The 24,193-nt window shown below is 56.8% G+C and overlaps 2 protein-coding genes across 4 annotated transcripts in view; one reads left to right on the forward strand and one right to left on the reverse strand.

The window, feature by feature from the left end:
- Positions 1-1,191, forward strand: part of SLC1A7 (solute carrier family 1 member 7) — a 41,319-nt gene extending 40,128 nt beyond the window's left edge. The window contains exon 11 of the mRNA XM_029948081.1: positions 49-1,191. Within this exon, the coding sequence (XP_029803941.1) occupies positions 49-267 (219 nt within the window). The 3' untranslated portion in view covers positions 268-1,191. The remainder of the gene's footprint in view (positions 1-48) is intronic.
- A 1,642-nt stretch (positions 1,192-2,833) lies between these two features.
- PODN (podocan) lies at positions 2,834-24,169 on the reverse strand. Of its 3 annotated transcripts, none has more exons than XM_029947594.1 (11): positions 24,050-24,169; positions 18,494-18,829; positions 17,176-17,269; positions 15,520-15,584; positions 13,879-13,988; positions 12,589-12,745; positions 12,163-12,278; positions 10,958-11,615; positions 7,435-7,583; positions 6,124-6,331; positions 2,834-3,847 (listed from the first exon to the last, which is right to left on the reverse strand). In XM_029947594.1, the coding sequence occupies exons 1-10, from the start codon at positions 24,137-24,139 to the stop codon at positions 6,151-6,153; spliced, it is 1,956 nt and encodes a 651-aa protein (XP_029803454.1). In that variant the 5' UTR covers positions 24,140-24,169; the 3' UTR covers positions 2,834-3,847; positions 6,124-6,150. The 3 variants fall into 3 exon arrangements, with proteins under 3 accessions (XP_029803454.1, XP_029803455.1, XP_029803456.1); XM_029947595.1 differs by having other exon boundaries at positions 2,834-3,894; XM_029947596.1 differs by having other exon boundaries at positions 18,494-18,801; positions 24,050-24,072.
- Between the last annotated feature and the right edge of the window lie 24 nt (positions 24,170-24,193).

Below are 24,193 nucleotides of genomic sequence, written 5' to 3' on the forward strand. Positions count from 1 at the left end.
CTGACCGCATGCCCTCTGCTGCTACCAAGGCCTGTCTCCCCTCCCCAGAAACTGCCACCCTGTGAGACCAAGCCAGTGAGCCTCCAGGAGATCATGGCAACCCAGCAGAATGGCTGTGTGAAGAAGGTGGCTGAGGCCTCGGAGCTGACCCTGGGCCCTGCCTGTCCCCACCACATCCCTGTCCAGGTGGAGCAGGAAGAGGAACCAGCCTCCACCTCTCTGGACCACTGCACCATTGAGATCAGTGAACTTGAGACCAATGTGTAGCTTGCAGAGCCTCGGGGACCGGGGAGGCCTCCAGGGCTAGGGGCCAAGGTCAGGGCCTCAACTCACTACCTTTCTGAGCACTTGCCACGAGCCAGGCTCACACACTCCTCCCGCTCTTGAGAGGCCAAAATCAGCCCCACGTGCCAGACTGTGGAGACTCAGGAAGGGAAACACTGTATGTGGAAGCCCTAGCCAGGGACTGATGGCCTGGCACAGCCTGGTCCCCGGCTGTGACATTTCTGTGTTGACCTTTGAGGGTGGCGAGCAGGGGCTATATGGTCCCAGTTTTTGGATCACAGAGTTGAGGCTCTGTCAGCTGAAAACAGCTGCCCCGGGTCTCAGAGCAGGTCACGTCAGGGCCAGGACTCTAACTCACGTCCTCCGTGCCCTGACCCCTCTCTCCTGGGGACAGGGGCCTGCAGGGCCAGATGCCAAGGGTCTCCGCCCCCCCTGCAGGAGCTCTGCTGCCACCACTGCCTTCGGTTTATAAAGACACAACAGTGTTCTGGTTCTGCCCCAGCTGAGTCCCTGTCCAGGCTGGTCCCCCTCCCTGGCCCATACCATGTGGCCTCAGACAAACAGCTCTCCCTGGGCCGAGGCCTGCTGCCTGCCGCGCGCCACAGCCTGTCCCATGTCCCATCAGTCTCACCAGCCATCTCTCACAAAGCCTGGCCCATGTGGAGACAGGATGGTGTCAGAGGAGCTGAGGGGCCCTTGGAAACACCTGGGCCAGCCTCCTGCAGGACAGATGGACCAGCCAGGACCAGGGAGGCAGGCTTGCCTGGGATGCTTTAGTCAGGCTGCCCTGGAGCCCTGGGGTCAGCACTGTCCATGAGCCTGTGTGATGAAGCCATGTTAGATTTTCTACTCCCTCCCGTGATTGCAAATTCAGTGATAACTAAATAAAGGTTATTTTGTTTTTCACGTCTTGTGGGCTTGGTGACCACTTTTTTTTTATGTTTACTTATTTATTTTTGTGTGAGAGAGAGAGAAGGAGGAGGAGGAGGAGGAGGGAAGGAGGGGATGCAAGCAAGGGAGGGGCAGAAAGAAAGGGAAAGAGAGAGAGTATCCCAAGTAGGCTCTACACTGTCAGCACATGGAGCCTGATGCCAGGCTCGAACTCAGGAACCATGAGATCATGACCTGAGTCAAAATCAAGAGTCTAATGCTCAACTGACTGAGCCACTCAGGCACCCCAGCCAGCATTTCTTTATTAGTCTGTCAGACGGGCCTGGCGGGGCAGCCAGAGTGCAAACGAGCCTGTCCTGGAAGCTGGAATGAGGACAGGCCTGTCTGACCTGTCACACGCAGGAGGCAGAGCAGCTTGCCCCGGGGGCCTGTCTTCACAGCCCCAGTGTGGACAGACTACCGACATCAGTCTCCACAGAAGAGACGAATCTCCTCAAATAGTCTGGCTCCCTTTTTGTGAATGCTTGCTTTAAGGAGGGGATGTGCCCAAGGACACTTGCAGACTGTTTCCCCCATCCTCCTCAGCCCCAGGGCGCCTCAGAGGGACACAGAAGAGCCCTGGCCACCCAGCCTGTTCTGAATGTGCTTTGGGGAGAAGATCTAGCTCTAGAGTCTTGCACAGAGAAGATCTCAAAGACACTGAAGCTGGGGATGGGGCTTCCCAAAGTCACTCAGAGAACCAGGAGGGCACTTGCCCCCCAGCCCCCACTCCTGAACTACTTCCTATCCTCCTCCCAGGGCCATGCTATGAGTAGTCCAAGAAGGGCCCCGATCCTAGGATCCCCGTCCCGCTGCAGGGCTGGGGGCCGTAGGGTCCATCTTGGGAGCATCCTTCCCTCATCAAGGCCTAATCACCTAAGAGAGGACAGAGGTCAAGCCATCACTCATTCCCACAGTCAGGTGGACCGACTTAAATGTCCCTTCTCTGTGTCACATCTCTAAGGCCCTTTTAGCAATGGAGCCTGGCCCACCACAAGGCAGGAATCTGCTTTTATTGGGCTTGACGGGCGCATGCTTGCACACCTCCAGTAGTGGGAGGTCAGTGTTTCCTGGGCATCTCACCAACTGTGCTCTGAGCCGGGGGCTGCCTTCCAGTTCCAGCTCTGACACTGTTAGGGGTGGTGGGGGCACTAGGCGTGTCCGTCACCTCTTCCCTGGGCAGGCCTGCAAGGACCTGGGCCCCCAAGTAGACCCTGCTCTAGGTCTCAGGCCTGCCTCTAGTCCGTTTCTCATCCCGGCCACCCTGGGGACACACCCCATCAGTAGTGGCCACTCAGTGCACAGGTGGTCCTGCGGGTGAGCTGACGCTCAGCCTGTGCAAGTGCAGAGTGAGCTCACAAGCCCAGTGTGGCGGTGCTAGCCAGACCCTCCGACCCCCACCAAGCTGATGGCCGCACATGCCCCCAGGTCTCCTCACCTGTGACTAAACCCTGAGTCCCTGGACCTCTGCCTGTGTGAGTACTTTGTGGGCCCAAGAATGGAACTTCGTGCTGATTCCTGCTGGTCCGAAAAGGCCCTGAGGTGCATGTATCCTGCCCACCCAGCCAGGCGCTGGCCCAGCCCGGCACCTGGCAGGAAGCACACGCAGACATGGCCATAGGCTGCCAGAAAGGGGTAATGCTTTTATATTAGTTTTTCTATAACAAGAAAAATCAGTTTTGTTTTTTTTATCATTTTTTCTTAAAAAAGAATTTAAAAACCCAAGGCACCCAAAACATCCCACAGGCCCAAAGAATAAAAAAGGTATGTCATCAGGGCAGCTGGGCCCTTCCTCCTTGCCTGGCACTGCCCCTCCGCCTCACTCCTGTCCACGGCCCCAGAAACCCAGGACATCGTCCCTCTGGCCTCCGTGGGGTTTCCCATCACAGACATGCCTGTGGCCGGCCAGGGCCTGGCAGGGAGAGACTGCCTGGGCAGCTGGGAGTCAGGGCAGGCAGGACAGGGCAGCAGTCCCAAAGGTTCCTGTCCCCAAAGGGAGGAAAAGGAACAAAAGTCAGCTTCTGTGAGTTCCAGAGGGTGGCGGACACCTGGCCACAGAGGGCACCAAGGTAACTCTGTCTTCTCCAGTGGATGGACGAACAGGCGGATGAGCTGGTGGCAAGCTGTTCTGGCCAGTTCTGGCTGGGGCAAGATATGTCGGCCACAGAGGGCTGTTTTCATGTGACTCGTGTGTGTGTGTGTGTGTGTGTGTGTGTGTGTGTGTGTGTGTGTGTGCGCGCGTGCGTGTGTCCACGTGGGTGCGCACATGCAGGTCCAAGGCAAGGGGAGCAGGCACCCATGAGTGCCAGGGCAGGGTCAGACCCTTCCCTGAGTCTACAGGAGTCCAAGGGCATGATGGCAATGGAGGGCGTGGGACGGAGAGTGCAACTGTATGGCGGGCTCGCTCCGTGCAGCCGGAAGTGTGTGGGTGTGTCACGTTGCCTGCACGTGTGTGGCGGTGGGGTGCTACAGAAGCAAGGAGGGATGGGACACTGTGTGTCCAGCCTGTGTTGCGGCAGTGGGGTGTGGGGTGGCTGGTGAGGGCGGCCTTGGGTGTGTCTGTGAGCATGGCAGAGTGGGGCTCACAGGGCACAGGCATGTGCTGCAGAAAGGGGTCTGGCGGTCCGTTGTCCTGCAGAACACGTAGGAGAGTCAGGGAGGCCAGGGCAGGAGTGCCAGCTGTGGGGAGGTGAATTAGAGCTAGGGGGCCCCCCTGAGGGGACTCTAGGAGGGCTAGGTGACTGAGTTGCCCCTGGGAGCCCAGAACCAGCAGGCTACCCACTGAAAGGAGTTCTGGCAGCTGTGACCAGGCCTGGTATTGACTAGAGGGCCTTTGGTCCCTCTCGTCACTCCCCAGGGCCTCTCCCAGGTCCCACTCAACAGACCTGACCGAGGCCAATGTCCTTCAGGGGGGACAGATTCTCTCCTATCCCAGGACTCCCCAGCCCCCTCAGTGAGGGCTATAGCATCCTCACTGGACAGCTGTTCACCCCCCGTCACTGACCTGAGGACAGTGCCTAGAGAGAAGGGTCCCCACTTCATACTCCTGGGCCCCGGGAACAGAGGAAGGGGACTCCCAAGAGCCTTGTTCTCCGTGCTGGGATGACCGCCCCCATGCACACACGTCTGTCAGCCGCACCTCCCTCTGTCATCTGCCCATGGGGTCCTCACCACCCCCCTCAAGTCTCCTCTCCGACCCAAGCTGCTGATTCAATTCAGGGTCCTAACAGTGGCCTAGGGGCCCATTCGCATGGCCACAGACTGACCCTGTGACCCCCAGCTCAGCTCATTCTAATATTCCCTTCTGACCACACCTCTCTTCCCGGCTACTCACCACACTGCCAACACTCCGGCGTCCCTCTTCAGAAGCCCTGCCCACCTCCTTCTGTCTGCACCTCCTTCCCTTCCCAGCCTGACCACAACTGCAGCCATTCTCTTGCCAACACCCTCAACGTCCTTGTGCCTTACCCTTCTGTCCCACACACCTGGCCAAAAACCCAGCCATGGATGGATCCAATGGTCCATCTTCTCCACACCCACCCCGGTCTGCTGAGCACCTCCTGTTGCACAGAGAAAACAGAAGGCTGAAGGCATCAGGCTGATGTGACTTCATGTTCAGCCACCATGCCACTACCCTGTGTGTGACTGCAGCCACTCAGTCCTCCATCCCTCCTGACACAGTGGAAGGACTGAGCCTCCTGCCAAAGCCAGTGCCTCCTGCTGTGTCCACAGGGCTAGCTTTTCTCCCTGCTCTCCTCTCTTACATCTTTAACTCCCCCTCCGGGCCAGCCCCGCTCCCATCAGCTCTGTTTCTGAAAAGGGTGCAAGGTAAACAGAGTCCCTCCTGAACTCCACACCCCTTCCCCCTGCCACCTTCTCATCTCATCCCTTCACAGCCAAACTTGACAGAGTTGTCTGTGCTCCTTGGATCCACTCCTTACTAGCTACTGCACTTGAGGCTGCTCCCCCACAAGGTCATGGGTGACCTTCTTGTGGATAAATCTGGTGGGCCCTTGACAGTGCTCACCTCCACCTGCCTCTCAGCAGCACTGACACCGCTGCTCTCTCCACCAGGACCTGTGTGCATGGGGATGCACGTGTGTAGTCACATGCATGTATGTGTGTGTGTGTGCATATGCGTGTCCTGTGCCTGTGAATGCGTCATGGAGTACATGCATGTGTGTCTGTGTGCGCTCTGTGCTCTGAGTGTTATACGTGCACATGTATGCATGTTTGGACATGTGGGAGCACAGGTACATGTGTGTCGGTGCACATGTAGGGTGGTTGTGTTGCACACGTACATAATCTGCCTCTGTCCTACCCCTTCCCTCGCCGCTCTGTGTCAGCCCCTTCTGCAGCCTCCCTTGCGGCTGGCCATGGCCTGTCACTCTCCCCAAGTGAGCTCCCCGAGCTTCCTGTGGCCTTACGACCACTTCCAGGCTGATAATGTCCGGACAGCCATCTCAGGCCAGAGCTCACCCCGCGGCCCCAGACCCACATATCCAGCCCACCCCTGGGCACCTCCCTGAGCACATCCCAGGCCCATCTAACTCAACATCCCCACCGCCTCAACAAACCTGCTCCCCCGCACTATTGTCCACCCGGAACTCCAGCTAGACCTGGGGGCCTGTCCCTCCCGCAAACCTCTTCAGGCCTTCTGTATGTCTGCATCTTCACTGCCCACCCCATCACCTCTGACCTGGATCACCACAGTAGCCTCCTCCTGGGCCCCCACATCCGTTCCCTGCTTCCACCATCCTGGCACCTGTGCGTGTCCCATCAGGGTGAGTTCCCTGGACTGCTCTGGCCTCCCACAGCCTTGCCAGCCTCTCACCCAGGGCCCATACTGGGGTCAGGGACAGGAAGCCGGTGGGGAGAGGTCAGTGCATCCCCACCCAGACCACCTACCTATGTCAAATCCGGTTCACCCTGTCACTATCGCCTTTCCTCCTCCTCCTCCTCATCCTCCTCGTCTTCCTCATCCTCTTCCTCCAACTGGCCCCGGTCCTTGGAAACGTCACCAAACTCAAAGTTGCCTTCTATGTCCAAGACCTGCAGATGCTTCAGCCTCCGGAAGGCACTTTCCACCACGGAGCCCACAGCCAGCTTGTTAAACCTGTGCAGGCCACCCACGTGGGGTCAGTGCCAGGGGCCTCCCCCTCAGAGGCCCCACACCCACCCAGCCTAGACGGTAAAGGGGAGGGAACACCCTCTCCAGCACGATGGCACAGTAAGCATAAAAGGTGTGTGGGGGCTGCTGAGAAACATGGCATGTCATGAAAAGTCCCAGGTATTCAGTGTGGCCACAGCTTGGCGGGGCAGTAGCGGACCCTGGGCCACTCATCAGAGAGGAAGGTCCCCATCTGCAAATGTTGTAAGATTTGGGAGTGGAGGAAACGGGTGCCTCCTTTCAGCCTGGGATTACCTCCCTCTGGGATTAACCCTGAGGCCTGAGGCCCTGGTGCTGCCAGCCTGGGGTTACTTTGGAGCCTGGTGTGGGGTGGCACACAGGCAAGACCAGGGGGAAGCCGGGCCAGGGATGCACCTGGGTTGAAAGGAGGCAGAGGCTGGGCTCTGATATCAGGCCCCCTCAATTCTTTGTGCCTTAGTCCCCCACAGGAGCCAAGGCATAGGTCACACTCCACCCCACCCCAGGCTGGGGCCTTCTGGACCACAAATCCCCTGGGCATGCACATTCTGCCATCTCAGATCTGTCCCTTCTCTCTGAGTCGAGGGGATGGTTAGGTAGGGTATTGGGAAGAACCACCCTGACTCTACTGTACCAAAGCCCCTCATTTCCTGGGGGAGTTGGCTCCCCCATTAGAATCATTCTAAACCCCCAGAGCTCAGCAAGGGCCTGAGCACCTGCTATCCTGGGTCTGAGGCCCAGGGCACAGCCTGGCCAGCTGTGGGCACAGTGATCACCTGTGCTCCCTGGTAACCCTTCCTGCCACAGTAACATCAGTAACGCCCACGTGCACTGCTTTTTAAAGTTCCTGAAGCCCTTTTACAAACTTAGAAACCTTGGCCAGAGAGCTGAGGACCCAGAGGCTCGGGGGGTTCTGTGATGTACCCAGGGTCACACAGCCTGTAAGCAGTGAAGCCAGGCTTCGAACACTGACCTCTACCCAGGAGCTGTTCTCATATGCCTCAACTATCTCCCTAGAGCCAGGGCTGAAGGCAGAGGGGGCATGCGCAGGGCCCCAGGGGCCCTCCTACCTGAGAAAGATGCCTTTGAGGTTGGGCGTGGAGTCGAAGGCGTTGGCAGGTACTGTGCTAATCTTGTTGTTCTGCAGGTACAGGTACTCCAGTGACTCCGGGAGCCCCTCAGGGATCTCCGTGAGCTGATTCCCAGCGATGTCCAGCAACTATTTGGGTGACCAGGGGAGTCAAAACACTTAACATCTTGCAAAGATCCCACCAAGCCCCTGGCCTATGATAACCCTGTGAGGTGGGACCTATAACTATCCCCATTTTCCAGGAAGGGAAACAGAGGTCTGTCCAAGGCCACACAGCCTGAAGGAGGCTGGAACCCAATGCACTTGACTCCAAACGCTTCATCTGTTATATCTCCTACCCAGCTCCTTCTGTCTTCCCACATCAATTCACAGCCAAGATGTCGGAGTGTCACAGTCCTTCCTCCTTAGCACACCTGTCACTCCCATCAGACTGAAGATCCCAGAAGGGCAGAGTCCCGAGATCCTCTAGGGTTTCAATATCCCCACACTGGTCCCAGATGAGGGTGGGGGTGGGGTCCACACAGCAAGGGCTGCTCGTTTGTGGCTTCCGGAGGCCATATGGGCAGGAACCAAGAGCAAGGGTTCAAGGCCCACTGACCTAGGCTGGTCAGTCCTGGGATCACATGCCTGGAGTCCAGGAGGCAGGTGGGCGGGGAAACAGGATGGTCTTCCCAGAGAGCAGAGCAAACGTGCAGTAGGCAGGAGGCCTGGACGTGCATGGGCCGGCTCCCTGCCTGCCCCTCAGGCTGTCAACACACACTCGCTCGGACACACACCTGTGCAGGCACAGGTGGGACTCCGTCATCTCTAATCTCCCTTCCTCACCCTGACAGGCTGGGGCTCAGAGGCAGGAAACTGGGGGCCATGAATCTAGGTTCAAGATTCAAGGGGCAAAACCAGCTTCACACACCTTAGAGAGCCTCCCAGTCACCTCCCCTCCCTGCTCCCCGCTGTGTTCGGTCCACACAGCTCTGCACTTCCTCACTTCCTCGTTCATTCCAAACATCCTCGTGCCCGCCCACAGGTGCCGGGGAAATGGGTCCACTGAGAAGCTGCCTCTGGCACTGGAGGTCAGGGCAGTGGAGGACATGCACACAGAGTCTGACAATGGCAGTTGGTGGACCTGGCTGTGTTGAGGGAACCCAGGGGAGTGGCCTGACCCAGCCCTGGGTCAGGGGAGTGCAGCAGCCAGCACAGGCGGGGGCTCTGCAGCCGTGGGGGCAGCTGCTTATAGAAAGATCCAACAGTGTGAGGAGGAATCCCCCCACCAGACACTTCCTCCCTGTCTGGATTCACACACCTGCCCATCGCTGGGGGCTTCCTGAAGGAGAGGACACCTGAACTAAGTCTTAGGTGTACTATAGGCTCCAGGATGGTAATGACCCTCCATCTGCCTTACTCCCTGTCAGGTCCTCAGTTCTAGAGCTGCGTCTGTATGTGGTGGAGGCCCAGGACAGGCTGTGGCACGAATGAGTGAGCAGGTGCTCCCAGGGTGCAATGCTTCCAGCAGCGGGGCCAGTGTAAGTGAAGCCAGTATGCCTGGGAAGCCAAGGGGCTCAGCCAGGAGCAGAGGCAAACCAGTCCTGAGAGCTGTGGCGAGGGTTCTGGTCTGGGCTCTAAGCAATGGGGACCCACAGAGAGTTCTGAGCAGGAGTGTAAGGTGAGCGTTTTTCAAGATACCTACTAACTGCATACAGTGTGAGAGAGTGGAGAGCTCCTCTGGAGCTAGGGTCCAGGTGAGAAACGGGGGCGGCTTGGCCTGGGGTGTGGGCAGCAGGGATGGAGAGGAGTTAAGAGATGTGATGGGAGGGGCACCTGGGCGGTTCAGTCTGTTAAGCGTCTGACTTTGGCTCCAGTCATGATCTCATATTCCATGAATTTGACCCCCATGTTGGGCTCTGTGCTGACGGCTCAGAGCCTGGACCCTGATTCAGATTCTGTCTCCCTCTTTCTGCTCCTCCCTCGCTTTTACTCTGTCTCTCTCAAAAATAATAAATATTAAAAGAGAGAGAGAGAGAGGTGATGGTAGAACTGGCAGAGTTTAGTAACAATGGGTGTTGGCGGGCAAGTGGTGTCAAAAAGGGGGTGGCAAGGGCAGCTTCCAGGTTCCTGCTGACACCTGCTTCAGTGAGATAGAAAATGCAGCAAAGCAACATCTAGCAGCTCAGTGGGTTAAGAGTCTGCCTTCAGTTCAGGTCATGATCTTGTAGTTCATAAGTTCGAGCTCCATGTAGGGCTCTCTGCTGACAGTGCAGAGTCTGCTTGGGATTCTCTCTCTCTCACTCTCCCTCCGCCCCTCCCCTGCTCATATTTTCTCTCTCTCTCTCAAAATAAATAACCTTAAAAAAAATTTTTTAAAGAAAATGCAGCAAGAGGAACAAGTGTGGAGGGGAGGACAATGAGCTTTGAGCTCCTTGAGATCGGGCTCCTGAGGAAGAGCAGCAGGGACTAGCGAGGTGACTGCATCCCGGCGTCTGGCACCCGTGGGGCTATCTGGGTGAGGAGAGACCCTGGCTAATAGCTGCTCCTGCAGGGCCAGCTGCCTACCCCCAACTACCCCTGCCCTGCCCTCAGGGCTGGGCCCCACCTTCCCGCCCCCCACTCTGTGGGCTCCTCCCTGAATTTCCCTCAGACATCCTCACCCTGACAACTGCCCAGAAAAACATGCACAGCGAGCCTACCACACCGAGGTACTGTGAACCACACACTAAAATGCCTGGTGCAGATTCTAGCAGAAGAGCAGGCAACAAACAGCAGATGGTGACCTCATGCCCAGAAGGGATGAGGATTAAGAAGAAAAACCAAGCAGAGGAGGCTGATAGGTGGTGAAGGAAGACCTCCCAAGGAGGTGACATTTGAGCAGAGCCCTGAGAGAGAGGGAGGGGACATGTAGGGAAGGGGCCCCCATAGGGCAGCTCCTGAGCTAGCAGAACCTAGGCCCTGCCTCCCAGGTTTCTCAAGTTCCCTTTCAGCCCCCACTGAGTTGGAGGTTTCACTCACCGTCACATACCCCTCCTGACTCCAGCTGTGGCCACAGCAAAGCCACAGCCACCGAGCAGCCCAGCATGTCTCCAGCCCTCTGTGGTTGATGAGGCCAGCCTGCCTCCTAGGCCTCGCCCCCTCTGCTCCCCCCAGCCCAGCCTCTCCCAGTCTTCAGATGGGTTCCTGAGCCTTCAGGTGGGTGAGCTGACTCTCCAGTGCCCTGTCCCACCCCCTACCTATCCTCCTGAACTGTGGGCCCACCTGCAGCCATATTCCCCTTGTCCCCACAGCACTCTTCAAGCCTGTATCTGCAGGTGCTGAGCTCAGCCTGGCCATACCAGCTCTGTATCCTGGCCTGCCAGCCGTCCTCTTCCTGGTCCAGCCGCCCCACCCCAACACCCCCACGGCCAGGCCCTCCTACCTCACCCCTCACCTGGGCCCAGAAGATGGGTGGGTTCAGAACAACCGTGCCAGTACCGTCTCCCACGGCCGTGACCCAGCCGCTTTTCCCTCCCCCTTACCTGGAGGTGGGCAAGGTCAGCCCAGGCTCGGGGGCCCAGGGCGCGGCTGCGCAGCCGGTTGCCAGTGAGATAGAGCTCACGCAGCTGGGCCATGCCGGCCAGCGCTCCGCGGGCCAGGGCCACCAGTTCATTGCGCTTGACCTTGAGCACATGCACATTGCGCGGCAGCCCTGGTGGCAAGGTGTGCAGCCGGTTACCGGACAGGTCCAGGGAGCGCAGCAGGCGCAGCTTGCGGAAGGCGTCCCGGTGCACCTGCGGGCTGGTGATGCGGTTGTAGCTGAGGTTGAGCTCCTCCAGGAAGTAGGTAGTGGCAAAGTCTTCACGGCCGATGCCAGTGATCTGGTTGTGCAGGATCATGAGAGTGCGCACGCGCCGGGGCAGGCCGCTGGGCACGCGCTCCAGAGCGTTGTTGTACAGGTGCACCGTGTGCAGCCGCTTCAGGCCCTGGAAGGCCCGCGGGTGGATGCCGCGCGCGCGCAGCTGGTTGCTGTGCAGCAGCAGGTACTCAAGGCTGCGGATGGGCGTCAGCACGTCTGCGTCCACACTGCGGATGGCGTTCTTCTCCAGGTGCAGGAGCACGAGGCTGCGCGGCAGCCCCGCCGGCACCCGCGACAGGTTGTTGCTGGACAGATCGAGGTACTCCAGGCTGGAGAGCTTCCTGGGGCGAGAAGGAATGAGGATGGTTGGCAGACGCCCACGGTGTTTGCTTCCACCGTTACTCCCAAGGAAGATGGCCTCTAACTCATCACGGCTCTGCCGCTAGCTGACTAGGGGACCTCAGTCCTCTCGGAGCCCGTGCTGGGGTTGATTCAATGACACACTGGTGAAGGAAGAATTCTAGCATGGTTTCTGGCACTTAGAAGTCAATTTGAAGACCAATTGTTTGAGGCTTTTTGTGGCTATCCTGGGCCCTAAAGAATGAAAATGTATGTAGTCCAACAAGTACATTCCAGGTTCAACTTTGTACCAAGAAGCCAGCCTCTGAAGATGCCCCTCTGGAACTGAGGCAGGCCTTCTCTATACACATCCCTTGTTGTGGGGGACAGACATGTCAGCACAGGCACAAGCCCAGAGTTCCTCCTCCAGGAACCTGGGGGGGTGGGTACAGGTGGGCAACGGGGGTGTATAAGAGGACCCGGCTGGGTGGGCCCAGGGAGCAGCTTCCCGGTTACCATGCTCACACGGAGGGCCCAGGTGGGGCTCACCAGAAGGTTTCATTGTCCAGACCCTCGTCAGTCAGGTAATTGTTCTGCAGGTACAGTTCACGCAGGTTGCTCAGCTCACTGAAGGCACCTGGTGGGATCTTCTCCAGCTTGTTGTTCTGAGGCGGTAGGACAGTGGGGAGGGGAGAATGAGAAACAGCTGAGGGGCAAGGGCGGAGCCCTGGAATGAGATGTGGAGAGGAGTCTGGGGGAGCCATGGGAGGAGGCCCAAGCCTGGAGCCTGTGGTATGTGATACTGATGACCAGGTACCCAGGCCTCTGCTTCATTCCCCACAGTGGACACTGTGGCCTGCGGCGGCGTGCACCCAAGGCCCCACAGCCTCACCGTGGTGCCTGTATGGGCCTAGGCTCTTCCCCCACTGCAGGACCCTGCTCTTTTGCTGCCCATCCCCATGCTCTCCCTCCCACCTTGAGGTGCAGTTTGTAGAGGGCAGGTGGCAGGTGCTTGGGCACGTGGCGCAGGAAGTTGCTGGACAGAATGAGGATCTCGACGTTGCTGGAGCCATTGAACATGTGGTCGGGCAGCCCGGCGTCCGCCAGCTTGTTGTTGTGCAGGTACACGGACCTAAGGGAGGGGGCACAGGTCCTCACCCAGCCATGCCCACCCCTCTTCCCACCAGCTCATGTGATGAGCCTTCAGACCTTGTTCAGCTCAGGCCTGGGCCCGGGACACCCTCCTCCCATTTGAAGAACCTCAGTCCCCACCTTGTCCATTGCCCCCTATACAGCCAAGGAGCCAAGGAGACCAAGGAGGCAGCCCCACACGTCAGTGGCAGAAATAGGATTTCCTGACCCCCAGTCTCTGCTCCTCCACACCCTTCAAGGTTCTCAGTCATCCCTGACTGTTGCAGCCCTAGAGTCACATGTGCCAACCCCAAGCAGCTGGCTCTGAGTTCTGTGGGACTTCCCACACATGGGGCTATCCCTGCCACCTCTTTGTCTCAATGTCCAGTATAGGGCCTGTTTCAGAGATGACCTCTCATTCATTCAGCAAATATATAGTGAGTCCTCCTGTGTGCCAGGACTGTTCTAGCCTCTGAAGATATAAGCAGTGGACACAACCAACTAGATCCTGCCCTCTTGGAACTGACATACTAGAAGGAGCAAAGATAAGAAATAAGAGAAATAAAAGATATTCTAAACATAGAAAATATAACTCATTCTTGCTGTGTAGCCTCTCTTGGCCTCAACCTTCTCATCTGTAGGATGGGACCATGCACAGTGACCCTGGCTCCTTTCAGGGATGGAGAGAATTGAGTGAGATGACAGATTCAGGGATGAAAGCAGCACCAGGGGTCAGTACCCCCGAAAACTACCCTGCCCTGCTCACACATCTGTGCTACTCTTCCCAAAGCAGCTCTCAGCGAGGGGCAGCTCTGTCTGCTGGAAGATGCTTCCTTCCCTTGGGGGCTGGGGAAGGAGGGAAAGACCTTCACCCAGCTCCCCACAGTTCTGTAGTCATCACTCTCTGTCCTCACCTCTTGGACTGATGTCTTCCAGCCCTCAGAGCCTGAGACCCTGCCTGCAGCCGGCGAGCATCCCTCCCCACAGCCCTGAGCAAGGGCATCTCGCCTGCACTGTCCAGCATGCCCCTCCTCCAGGATCTGGTCTCTGCCCGCCTCCTCAGGGCTGGGAATATCTGTCTCAGCTCCTCCCCCTTCCCCAGCCTGAGCCCAGGACCCTTGTCTGACCTCTGACCTCAAGTTTGGCTTCTGGCCAAAGGTGAGCCCGTAGATCTTGGTGAGATAGTTGGCAGCAAAGTCCACGCTAATCAGGGCGTTTGGCAGGAATCGGGGTGCTAAAGTCAGCTGGGAAGGGAAGAGTTGGGGCAGAAAGACCAATGGAGGGCAGAGGCCGGCTCTGGATCCCACAGCCCGCTGCTCCTCTGGGCTCCTCCTTGCAACCAGAGCCGTCTTTCTAACCTGGAACCCCACCCCATTGCCCTGATAATACAAAAACAGAACATCCCTGACCCCCCACAGCCCTGGCCCCCCACAGCCCTAAACATTCAAAGCCTTCTAGGCCTGTCCTCCTGGTCCCCCCCCCTCACTGCTCCCCAACCCTCTGTGCAGCTACAGTGAGCACCCACACTCCCCGGACTACCCCCCGCCCAGGGTCTAGCCTTCACTCATTCAGCAGTAGTCCCTGAGTGTGCCACACTGCAGGCATGGGGCCAGGTGCTGGACGGGTCCTGGGAAAAGACAGAGAAGCGCCTCCACCCCCACCCCACCCCCAAGATTACATCTTAAAGGAGAAGACAATAAACAAGGTATCCGAAAGTGATAATGAGTTGAACCAGGCTGAAGGCAGAGAATTAGTTGGGTGCTTGGGGAACAGGTGACACTTAAGGTATGAAGGCACCGTTAATGCCACCTGAGGGGAGAGCACCCACGGCAGCAGGGGCAGCAGGTGTAGGCCGTGCTTGGGGGTTGCCAGGTTTGGGGGCTGGAGGAGGAGTGAGTGGGAACAGGAGTTGAGGGAGGCAGGCAAGCCCCACACACAGCCGCCCCCCCCACGGGGAGACGTGTGGCCTTCATCCCCAGTGAAGCCCCAGGAGCTCTGAGATGGGGAAGGCGGGTTGGAGGGGTAGAAGCAGGCGTGGTTTTTGAAGATCACTCTGGCTGCTCTGAGGAGAAGGAGGAGCAAACAGGGAAGCAGGGTCGTCCTGGGTGGGCTGGGGGACCAGGGCCGGAGGGGAGCCGAGGGTGTGCAGTGGGACTGAGCATGGGTGAGCAAAGCACCCTGGATTTGTGGCTCACATAGGTGGTTGGAGATGGCCTTTATGGGGGGGAAGGCCACAGGAGGTTGGGGTTTGGGGGCCATGGGAGGGAAGCAGAGTTCTACGTCCATTAGACATCTAGTGGAGATGTCGAGGAGGCAGGTGGATCTTTGAGTCTCACATGGGAGGAGTGGAAAGGACTGGGGGCTACCACTGGACATGGCCATGATGTAGATGGGTGCTAAAGCCTGGGGGGGGGGTCACCTCAAGAGACCTCAGAGAAAAGGGGCCAGGACAGAACCCTGGGACACTACAAATATTTTTAAGTTGAGTGCCTGTGTGCCTTTTCTCATGCTCTCTCTTTGGCAGTGCCTCCCCCTAGGGCCCCTGGCTGAAATCTTGTTACCCTTCCTGGCCCTGCTCAAATGCCATCTCCTCCAGGAAGCCCTCCAAGTTGCTATCACCTTCCTGTGCTTCCGTAACGCTATGGCCTCGGATTTCATTATCTGACCACTCTGATGCCCTGCAGTAGGTGTGAGGTCTCACCAGGACCATGTCTGAGCAGCAATGGGGACCCAGCGACCTGAGCTCAGCCCCCTGACACCAGGGGGGCCCCTTACCTTGTTATTGGCCAAGTACAGGTAATTGAGGTTGGTCAGATGCTCAAACGCCTCCTCTGGGAGCCCTTCAAAGGACAGGCATCGGTCAGAGCCCTGGATGAAGGAGATGCTACAGGGGAGCACTCTACCACCAACCCCCCAGTGCCCACCCCACTTGCCAGGACTGGGAGGGCCCTCCCAGAGGCAGGTTGGGTTCTGCTCCCTTCCCACCAGTCCCAGCAGGCCTGTCCAGCCCTGTTTTCTTTCCCCTTGCTCCCTCGGGCCCCGGCTCAGAGGAGCAGGTAGACAGTGTCTATTCACAAATGACCAATTCCTCACCTGCTCAGGGGCACCCAGGTGGGAATGGGTCCTCATAAGGTCAGGCCACGGGGCAGATGGCCCAGCCCCACCCTTCCCCATCAGGAAGGAGTGCTTTCCTCAGATGCAGCCCTAGGGTCCCTGACCCTCCTCATACCCAGCCCCATGGCAGGGCAGAGCTGTGGCCCCGGTGGCCCCCCACCACCTGGCCCATCCCTGTCCCAGCCGGCAGCTGTGTGTCAGGACTCGGCTGTCACTGGGAGCCCAGCCAAACTGGCCCTTCTCCAGTCATGAGGCCGGCCTCTGACACTCAGTTCTGGGCTCCCAGACCCTCAGATGCTGGGACTCGCCCAAGTGTCTAAGAGAAGGAACAGTTACATAAACCGTGCAGGGTCCCTCTGTGGAATACCCTGCTGCCGCCGTGCAAAGTGATGGCCACTGAGGGCTTTTCGCAACATGAAAAATGCTGCTGTGCTAACTGCTAAGTGGAACAAAGCAGTTATGATAGTCACAATATCTAAACTGTAAGCTCAGCTATGAATTAAAAAACACAAAAAGACTAGATTGAATTGTGATGGTTGAACAACTATGTAAACTCACCAAAACTCATCGAATGGTATTTTATGTTGGGTGAATCTTACAGTATAGAAGTTATACCTCAATAAAGCTGCTTTTTAAAAAGTAGCAAGAAACATACCCAATATCAATAGTGATTAACTCCACATGGCAGCATTATAAGTGGGTTTTTTTTTCTTTTCCATTTTGTTTTCTATGTTTCCAAATTTTCTGTTATAATAATAAATTATTTTCATCATCAGAAAACAGTAACTTTTTACAATGTGAGTGTTCCGCACATCTTTGATTCTAAAGGCCTCTGTGAATATGAGTCTATGAGAGGGACACCTGGGTGGCTCAGTTGGTTAAGCATCTGACTGAGGTTCAAATCATGATCTCATGGTTTATGAGTTTGTGCCCCGCGACTAGCTCAGTGCTCACCGCTCAGAGCCTAGAGCCTGCTTCCTATTGTGTGTGTGTCTCTCTGCCCCTCCTCTTCCCGTGCTCTTTCTCCCTTGCTCAAAAATAAACATTTAAAAAATGTTTTAATAAAAAATAAAAATAAAAGCGTCTATGACAAAGGCCCTGGGAATCCAAGCCTTTCCTCTGACCCAACTCCCAGGTCTCAGAAATTCCCAGGAGTGACTCTTAGGCTACCCCAGGGGGCCTCTTGCCTTGAGACCCTGCTGCCAGCCTAGCCCGCTGTTTTCCGTACCCTAGCGTCTACAGGGTGGGGCTCCTCCCACGGACGCCAGTGCCCCCGCCCCCTCAGGCCCCTGGCCTGGGCTCTGGGTGACCCCTCACCTCGGGAAGTCAGGCGGTTGTTCTGGAGGTTCAGAGTTTCCAGGCGCTGCAGTCTGGAGAGCTCCTGGGGGTAGATCTTCTCCAGCTGGTTGTTCTGGGGAGAGGGTGTGGGGGTAAGGGTCAGGGGTGGTGAGGAGCCAGGCTCCCGAGAGGCCAGTCCCTCTGCTGGGCACCGCCCTTGGGATTCACCCCCATGCAGACAGGCCCTGGGTCTGGGCACTGGAGGCACAGCAGTGACCACCACAGGCATGCACGTCCTGCCTACGAGGAGCCCAGACATGATCATCTCCATGTAGGCAATTCAAACTTGGAGTGCCATGTGCCCTCTAGACCCACTCCCGTCATGTTCCCACTGGGTGGCAGGCATCAGCAGCCCATTCTCCCCACCCCAAGCCAGAAACGACTTTTGGCTCCCTCTCTCAGGGGGGTGGAAAGCTGTGGTCCTCACTCCTTTTGGAATGCTTTAAAACCTTCCCCCAAAAGCATTCCTGAGTTGGATTGGGGGCTGGATTAGGACCTACTCTGGCCCCACCCCCAACTCAGCACTAGCCCTTCTGTCTCCATCTGTTGTCTTTACTTGTTTAGATCTCTGCCTCCCCCACAGGCTGTTCAAATCCCCCCTACATGCCCAGCATCTGATAGCACCAGACATGTAGAACATGTACGCAGGAGACATTTTATGAATAAATGAGTGAATGAACCAACTATAAGTGTTGTCCTTAACTTGTCCCTTTCCCTCATGGGCTCCCCTGGCCGTGGGCTCCCTCCACCATCACCCTAGAGCCATCAGTTCAGGTGACCCTGGGTGGGTCACTTTTCTTCACTGGGCTTGATCTCTGGAAATGGGTATGATCTCTCTCTCCCCCAGAGCTCTGGGCCACACAAAGCTGGGAGCATCAGCACTCTCAGTATCCACCATTTGGAACAGTGTCCACTCATCAAAATCTAGCCTGCAGCTCAGCTGGGGAGAATGCTCTAGCCTCTGAGCCCCCAGAGCATCTATGAGGGTCAACTTTTTCTTGTTTTCCTGGCCCATAATAGTGTCTGGGGCGCCCTGTCTATTCAGAGGGGCAGCTGCCAGGCAGATCTGTGTTCTTTTTTCACAGGGTCTGATTCTGCTTACAGGCCTCAGCTCGGACTCCTCCAAGCAAAACAAAGCTGTTAATATCACGTCACTCTGTGATGGGGACATCCAAGGGGGGAATGCCCTAGCACCTCGTGTCTGGGGTTGGGGAGCCACGGGTACTGGGGTTCTGGGACAGGAGCCCCAAGCGCAGAGGGCAGCCCCTGGTGACTGCTGCTGCAATGCCGACTTCACCTGCAAAGACAGATGGTTAGTGTGCTCTGGCAGGTCCCCGGGGAACTCGCGCAGGTCGATGCCACCACAGTCCACAACACCTTCTTGGGAGCAGGCACAGTCTCGGGGGCAGTTGGTGGGGGCAGGGCCAGGCCCTGGCTCCTCAGGGCTCAGGACCAACACTGGCTCCTCCATGAATTCGTTCTCTTCAGGGCTCAGGCTGTGGGCACCAGTTTGGCCAAACCCTGGAGACCTGACCGTGCTCACCGGTCCCAGCTGTGGTGGCAAGAGCAACAGGAACAGCAGCGCCCTGCTCCGGGCCATGGTGCCTGCAGGAGGGGCTGAGTCAGACTTCGCCTGTTAGGGACAGTAGGCACAGGGCTAGGAACCCACTGCTGCTTCCCCTTCTCTTGTCCAGATCTTTCTTGTGCTTTTCAGTCCAGTCCCAGGCCCACCTCCCTCTAGATCTATGGACTCCAGCCTCCTATGAATTCCTGCTGCCCTGTGGCCATTGCAGCATTTCAGACACTGCTTTGCCTCACTCGCTGGCTCAGCCAGCTCTCCAAGGTGAGATCCTGTCTGCCCTCAACCCTGTGCTGGCACAGGGGACAAACGTGAGGTGGGAAAGTTCTCTGCCCTCAGTCTAGAGGGGGCAGCAGAGCCCAGTACAATAACTACTGTCGCATCCTCCACCCCAAACTGGGTGAGCCCTGGGAAGCCCCAGAGAGAGAAGTGGGAGGAGAGAGGAGAGGGGCAGAAGCCAGGCTTGTCTGACTCTGTATAGATCTACGAGGGCTAAGCAGACTCAGGCCCCAGCCGCCGGCCTGGCAGAAAACCAGGAAGCCCAGCACACACAAAGCTCCCAGTCCCAGGAGGCAGTGGGCAGCAGCAAGTAACACTTACCGCAGCCTGGCCCTTTGCCCACCCTTCTGTACCCCTGCTGCCCCATCCCCTGACCAAACGGTCAATAAATCCTCAGCCAGTCTACAGACCATCATTTCCATGCACACTGTAACCCTCCCCCCACCCACACTAGCCTAACAACCTTTAGCCCCTGGAGACATCAGCATTAGACCAGACCTGTGCCGGTCTGTGTGACCCCACTGCGGACCAGGGCTCTGGGAGAGGGGACTTTGCCCCAAATCAATCAGGGCAGGAGGCCAGGGAGAAGGATCCTGTGCACTCACCAGACCAGCTATTTTTCCTCCCTCCCCTTTAACGTGCATCTGTAAAGATCTATAAATGGTATCTGTTTATATTAACATTATGAACCATATTGAATATGATGAATATCACCATGACTTTATAGATGAGGGAGCTGAGGCCCAATGGGATCAGCCAATGTAACACAGCTGTTAAATGGTGAAGCTGAGCTCCCAGCCCAGGGTCTTAGCCACAATGCTACGTGGCCCTCCCCTGCGCCAAGCACAGCTGAACACTAAGGACCCAGACAGAGCACTCAGGTGTGGCTCCTGCCCTTAAGAAGCTCACACTTGCACAGTCCAAAGTGGTGCCTATATGTGGCTACTGAGCACTTTAAATGTGGCCAGTCTGAACTGAGAGGTGCTATACATGTAATACGTAATATACATGGATTCCACAGACTAGTACAAAAGAGGATGTCAAATATCATTAATATTTAGGATATCTCATAAAATATCTTTTATTTGTATATTAATTACATACATTGGATGAGTTCAAATAAATTACTAAAATTAATTTTACCTGTTGCATTTCATTTTTTTAACCTGGCTTCTAGAAAATTTCACAGTACATATGCGGCTTGCATTTATGGCTCACATTATGGTTCTATTAGGCAGTGCTGGCATAGATGTAATAGGCATAGGTGTAAACTGAGTATTATAATTCCCGTGTCACCAGAAGTGTGACGGGGGGACACCAGCATCCATAGGGGCCCCAAGGAGACCTAACCTTGCCTGGAATCAACAAGGCTTCTCAAAAGAAGTGATGCCTTATCTAGCCATGAAGGATGAATATCAGGTAAAAGGGAAAGAGTGATCTAAGCAAGGAGGTCAGCATGTACAAAGGCCCAGGTGCAAAAGGGCCCATGTGGTGACCTCTACCAAGATGGCTAGAGCGTCTGATGGGTGTTGGGGACAGGGAGTGAGGCGGGTAGGCAGTCCAGGCCAAGAAGGGACTTGAAAGCCTGGGTAGGGAGAGTGATGCTTATCTTAGCATCTTAGGAAAGATGAGGAGGCATTGAAGAGCAGGAGCGTGGCATGGGCAGGTTTGTGGATGGACCAGTGAGGTGCTCTCCGAGGCTGTGCAATGATACAGGCAAGGGATAATAAACCTGGTCTGGGCAGAGACAAGTGTTGGGATGCAGAAGATGAGCTGGATTTGCAGGAGAGGGAGGAAGAACAGACAGGGCCTAAAGAGTCCCACTTCCTCCTCTGCAACTTGGGATCCTGGGGAGCTCCAGCGCCACCACCCGGTTTTCTGTGTGACCTTGACCACTTCGTGGCCCATCTGGGTCTCGATTTGTTGTTGTTCTTCTAAGAATGTTGAGCAAGATAAGCCCCTAAAGCCCCTTCTGTGTGCTCAGCCGAATTGGAGCTGTGTGGAGGAAGAACAAAGGAGAGAGTACGCCCCTGGCCTCGGCATGTCCTGAGTGGAGAGCTCCCTGGTGAGGCACAGCTTACACCTCTGGGACAGCAAATGGCCAGCGAGAGGGGCAGCTTGGCCTGCAGGAAGCGCTTTATCAGGGAGCGCTTTAGCAACAGAACGGCATAGGCTCCACTCCTGATGGCCGTGTGAGTATGGACAAGCCCACTTCACCGCCTGAGCCTCTATTTACTGGTCTGGGCAATGGATCTGGATGCTCCTCGTGAGAACTAAATGAAATGACATGTGCATCTGTTGTTGGCATCAGGCTAGTGCGACATACACGGGGTTACCGTTACTGAGGAAGACCCTGGGACCAGCTGCCTCTCATCCCACCCGCCTTCCCTAGGGAACCAAACCTTAAGGCCCAGAAGGGCTTAAGTGGAGATTAAGGCAAGACTAGAGGAAGGAAGAGGAAGGGAGACCCAAATCAGGCTACAGATCCTCAGCCCCTAGCAGCACCTTCTTCCTCCACTCCAAAACAGTAAAAATTCACTAATCACCTGCTCTGTGCTGGGCCCTAGATAGCTGCATCTTACTGCCGCTAATAGAAATCCCAACACTAAGAGAGAATCTTCCTACTCTAAAGGTAGGAAACGCAAGTGCAATCGCTGCCCATCCCCAGCAAACGCCTACTCAGACGCCCCTGCTCCCAGAAGCTGTTGCCCCTCTTTGACTGGGTTAGGAAGTTCTTCAGTGCTCACACATCACCCTGGTCCATTGCATCCTCCAAGATTTGGCTAAGCCTTTCCTGACTCCCCAGGCATGGAGTGGGTGCTCAGGAAATGTTTACTGAATGAAGAAATGAATTTATGAAAGGCAGAGTTGGAAAAGATTTGCAACATTATCTAGCATTATCTAGTCTGAACCCCTCAGTTCATAGATTAGCACGTTGAAATTAAGGCCAGGACCAGAATTTGTGTCTTCTGACTCCTGCCCAGAGTCTTGAACTGCTCTTAAAGACTGAGTAGAAGTTCTCCAGATGGACAAAGGGGAGGAAAAGCACTCCAGACAGAGGGAAGGGCAAAAGAAAAGGCACAGTGTGGGGATGGGGGAAGAGGGAGGTGCCTTTAAAGAAGAGTAAACAGGGGTGCCTGGGTGGCTCAGTTGGTTAAGTGGCCGACTTTGGCTCAGGTCATGATCTTGCAGTTCGTGGGTTCGAGCTCCACTTTGGACTCCGTGCTGACAGCTCAGAGCCTGGAGCCTGCTTTGGATTCTGTGTCTCCCTCTCTCTCTGCCCTTCCCCCACTCGTGCTCTGTCTCTTTCTCTTTCAAAATTAAATAAACATTAAAAAAAATAATAAAGAAGAGTAAACTGGATGGGGCAGCGGATGAGGATGGACTGGAGGTCCAAGTCTCCAAAGGCATCAGCCACTTTGTTAAGGTGCTGGTGATAGAGAGCCATCAAGGGCAACAGGCAGGTCATGGTCAGAGGTCTTAGTAGGACTCTACCAGGCCTAAAGGTGCCACCATTAGTTACCCCTTACCCAAGATTCAGATACAAAGGACAAAGTAGTCTCCCACAAGATTTTGTGAAAACAGTCATATGAATCTAACACTTTTTTAATTTAAAAAAGCTTGTTTATTTATCAGAGAGAGACAGTGTGTGTGTGTGTGTGTGTGTGTGTGTGTGTGTGTGTATGTATGTGTGTGTGTGTAGGGGGATAGGCAGAGAGAAAGAGGGAGACACACAATCCCAAGCAGGCTCCAGGCTCTGAGCTGTCAGCATAGAGCCCCAGAAGCAGGGCTCCAACTCACAAACCTAGAGATCATGATCTGAGCTGAAGTCAGGCGCTTAACCCGACCAAGCCGCCCAGGCGCCCCGAATCTAACATTTCTTAACTTGCACTCTAGGCTAGGATAGACTGGGCCCTGGTCCCTAAAAGGGGAGATGGCCACCGGAGGCTCTTCCTGGTTCATTGCCAGTGGTGCCTCTTGGAGATTCATCTTCCCCCGCCTGTCCGAAGTCCAAGAGCAGCCACTCAGGTTGCCGGGCCTCAACAGGTCCGTGACGCACTCCAAGCGCTAGGCGCGCATCCCTCTGTGCGTTGGGGACCAGGGACGGTCAGCACCACTCTCATTCTTATGCCGCGCCTGCTCCTCTCCCTAAGTTGCGGCGGTGCCAGGAGCTCGCGGCAGCCGCCACCTCCTCTTCCACCTGACGGCGCATCAGGTATTCTAACCCCCAGCCCCAGCCTGGCGGTTCAAGGACCTACAACTCCGCACTTCCGCCGCTTTCGCTGGAGGGCGCCGACCTAGCTCCTCGTGCTCCGCCCCCCACCCCTGCCCCCTCAGGCCAGCTGTCCCAGCGGGGAGGCAGCCGCTAGACCGACGGACACCAGGTGCCAGCTGAGAGCTCTGGCTTTGGGGAGTGCGCGGCGCTGGGCTGGGGAGCCGAGCCCCGAGCGGGTCCGGGCGGTGGTCGCGCGGGCACCGCCTCACCTGTCCGCCCTTCCTGGAAGGATATCTCTGCCCCTCTCTAGGCCTCCGTTTCTCTGTGACGCGGGCGAAGGGCGAACTAGCTGGAGTGAGCTGATATAGTAAGACTCACGCCTGGGCTCCAAGTACAGGGGTCCACGCCCCTCCCCAGTTCCACCTGCCCCCACATTCCCGGTCACCAGCCCGCGTCCTTCCACCCCCCTCCCCTCCCATCCGCCCGCAGATTCTTTCCAGATGTGCGCAACGGGGACGCGGGGGGGGGGGGGGGGGGCGGGGGCGCAGTGGGCTGGGACCAGCCTTTAGCCAGAGAGGAGAAAAGGCCCCTGCCCTGGTAGCGATCGCGGAGGGGTCGCACTCTCAACGTGGAGCTCTCGGCCGCGCACCCGGTGGACTGGATGCGGCGGCCCCGCCCGGGGGAGCTGCGGGGACCATCGGGACCCGGCGGGAAGTCCGAGTCCGCCGCCCGGACTCTGCCCCGACCCTTTGGCCCACCCGGCCTCCCTCGCCGGGTACCTGCTGCGCCCCCGCGGCGCGCCGCGCCCCGCCGGCCGTACGCGCTGTCCCGAGTCGCCGCTGCGCTCCGCGGGCGCAGGCTCCTTCCATTCAAGTCGAGTCGTGAGCTAGGCGACGCAAGTTTTGTTGTGGGTTTTCTCCTCC

Source organism: Suricata suricatta, chromosome 8 (genome assembly GCF_006229205.1).
Source record: "Suricata suricatta isolate VVHF042 chromosome 8, meerkat_22Aug2017_6uvM2_HiC, whole genome shotgun sequence".
Classification (NCBI taxonomy): Eukaryota; Metazoa; Chordata; class Mammalia; order Carnivora; family Herpestidae; genus Suricata; species Suricata suricatta.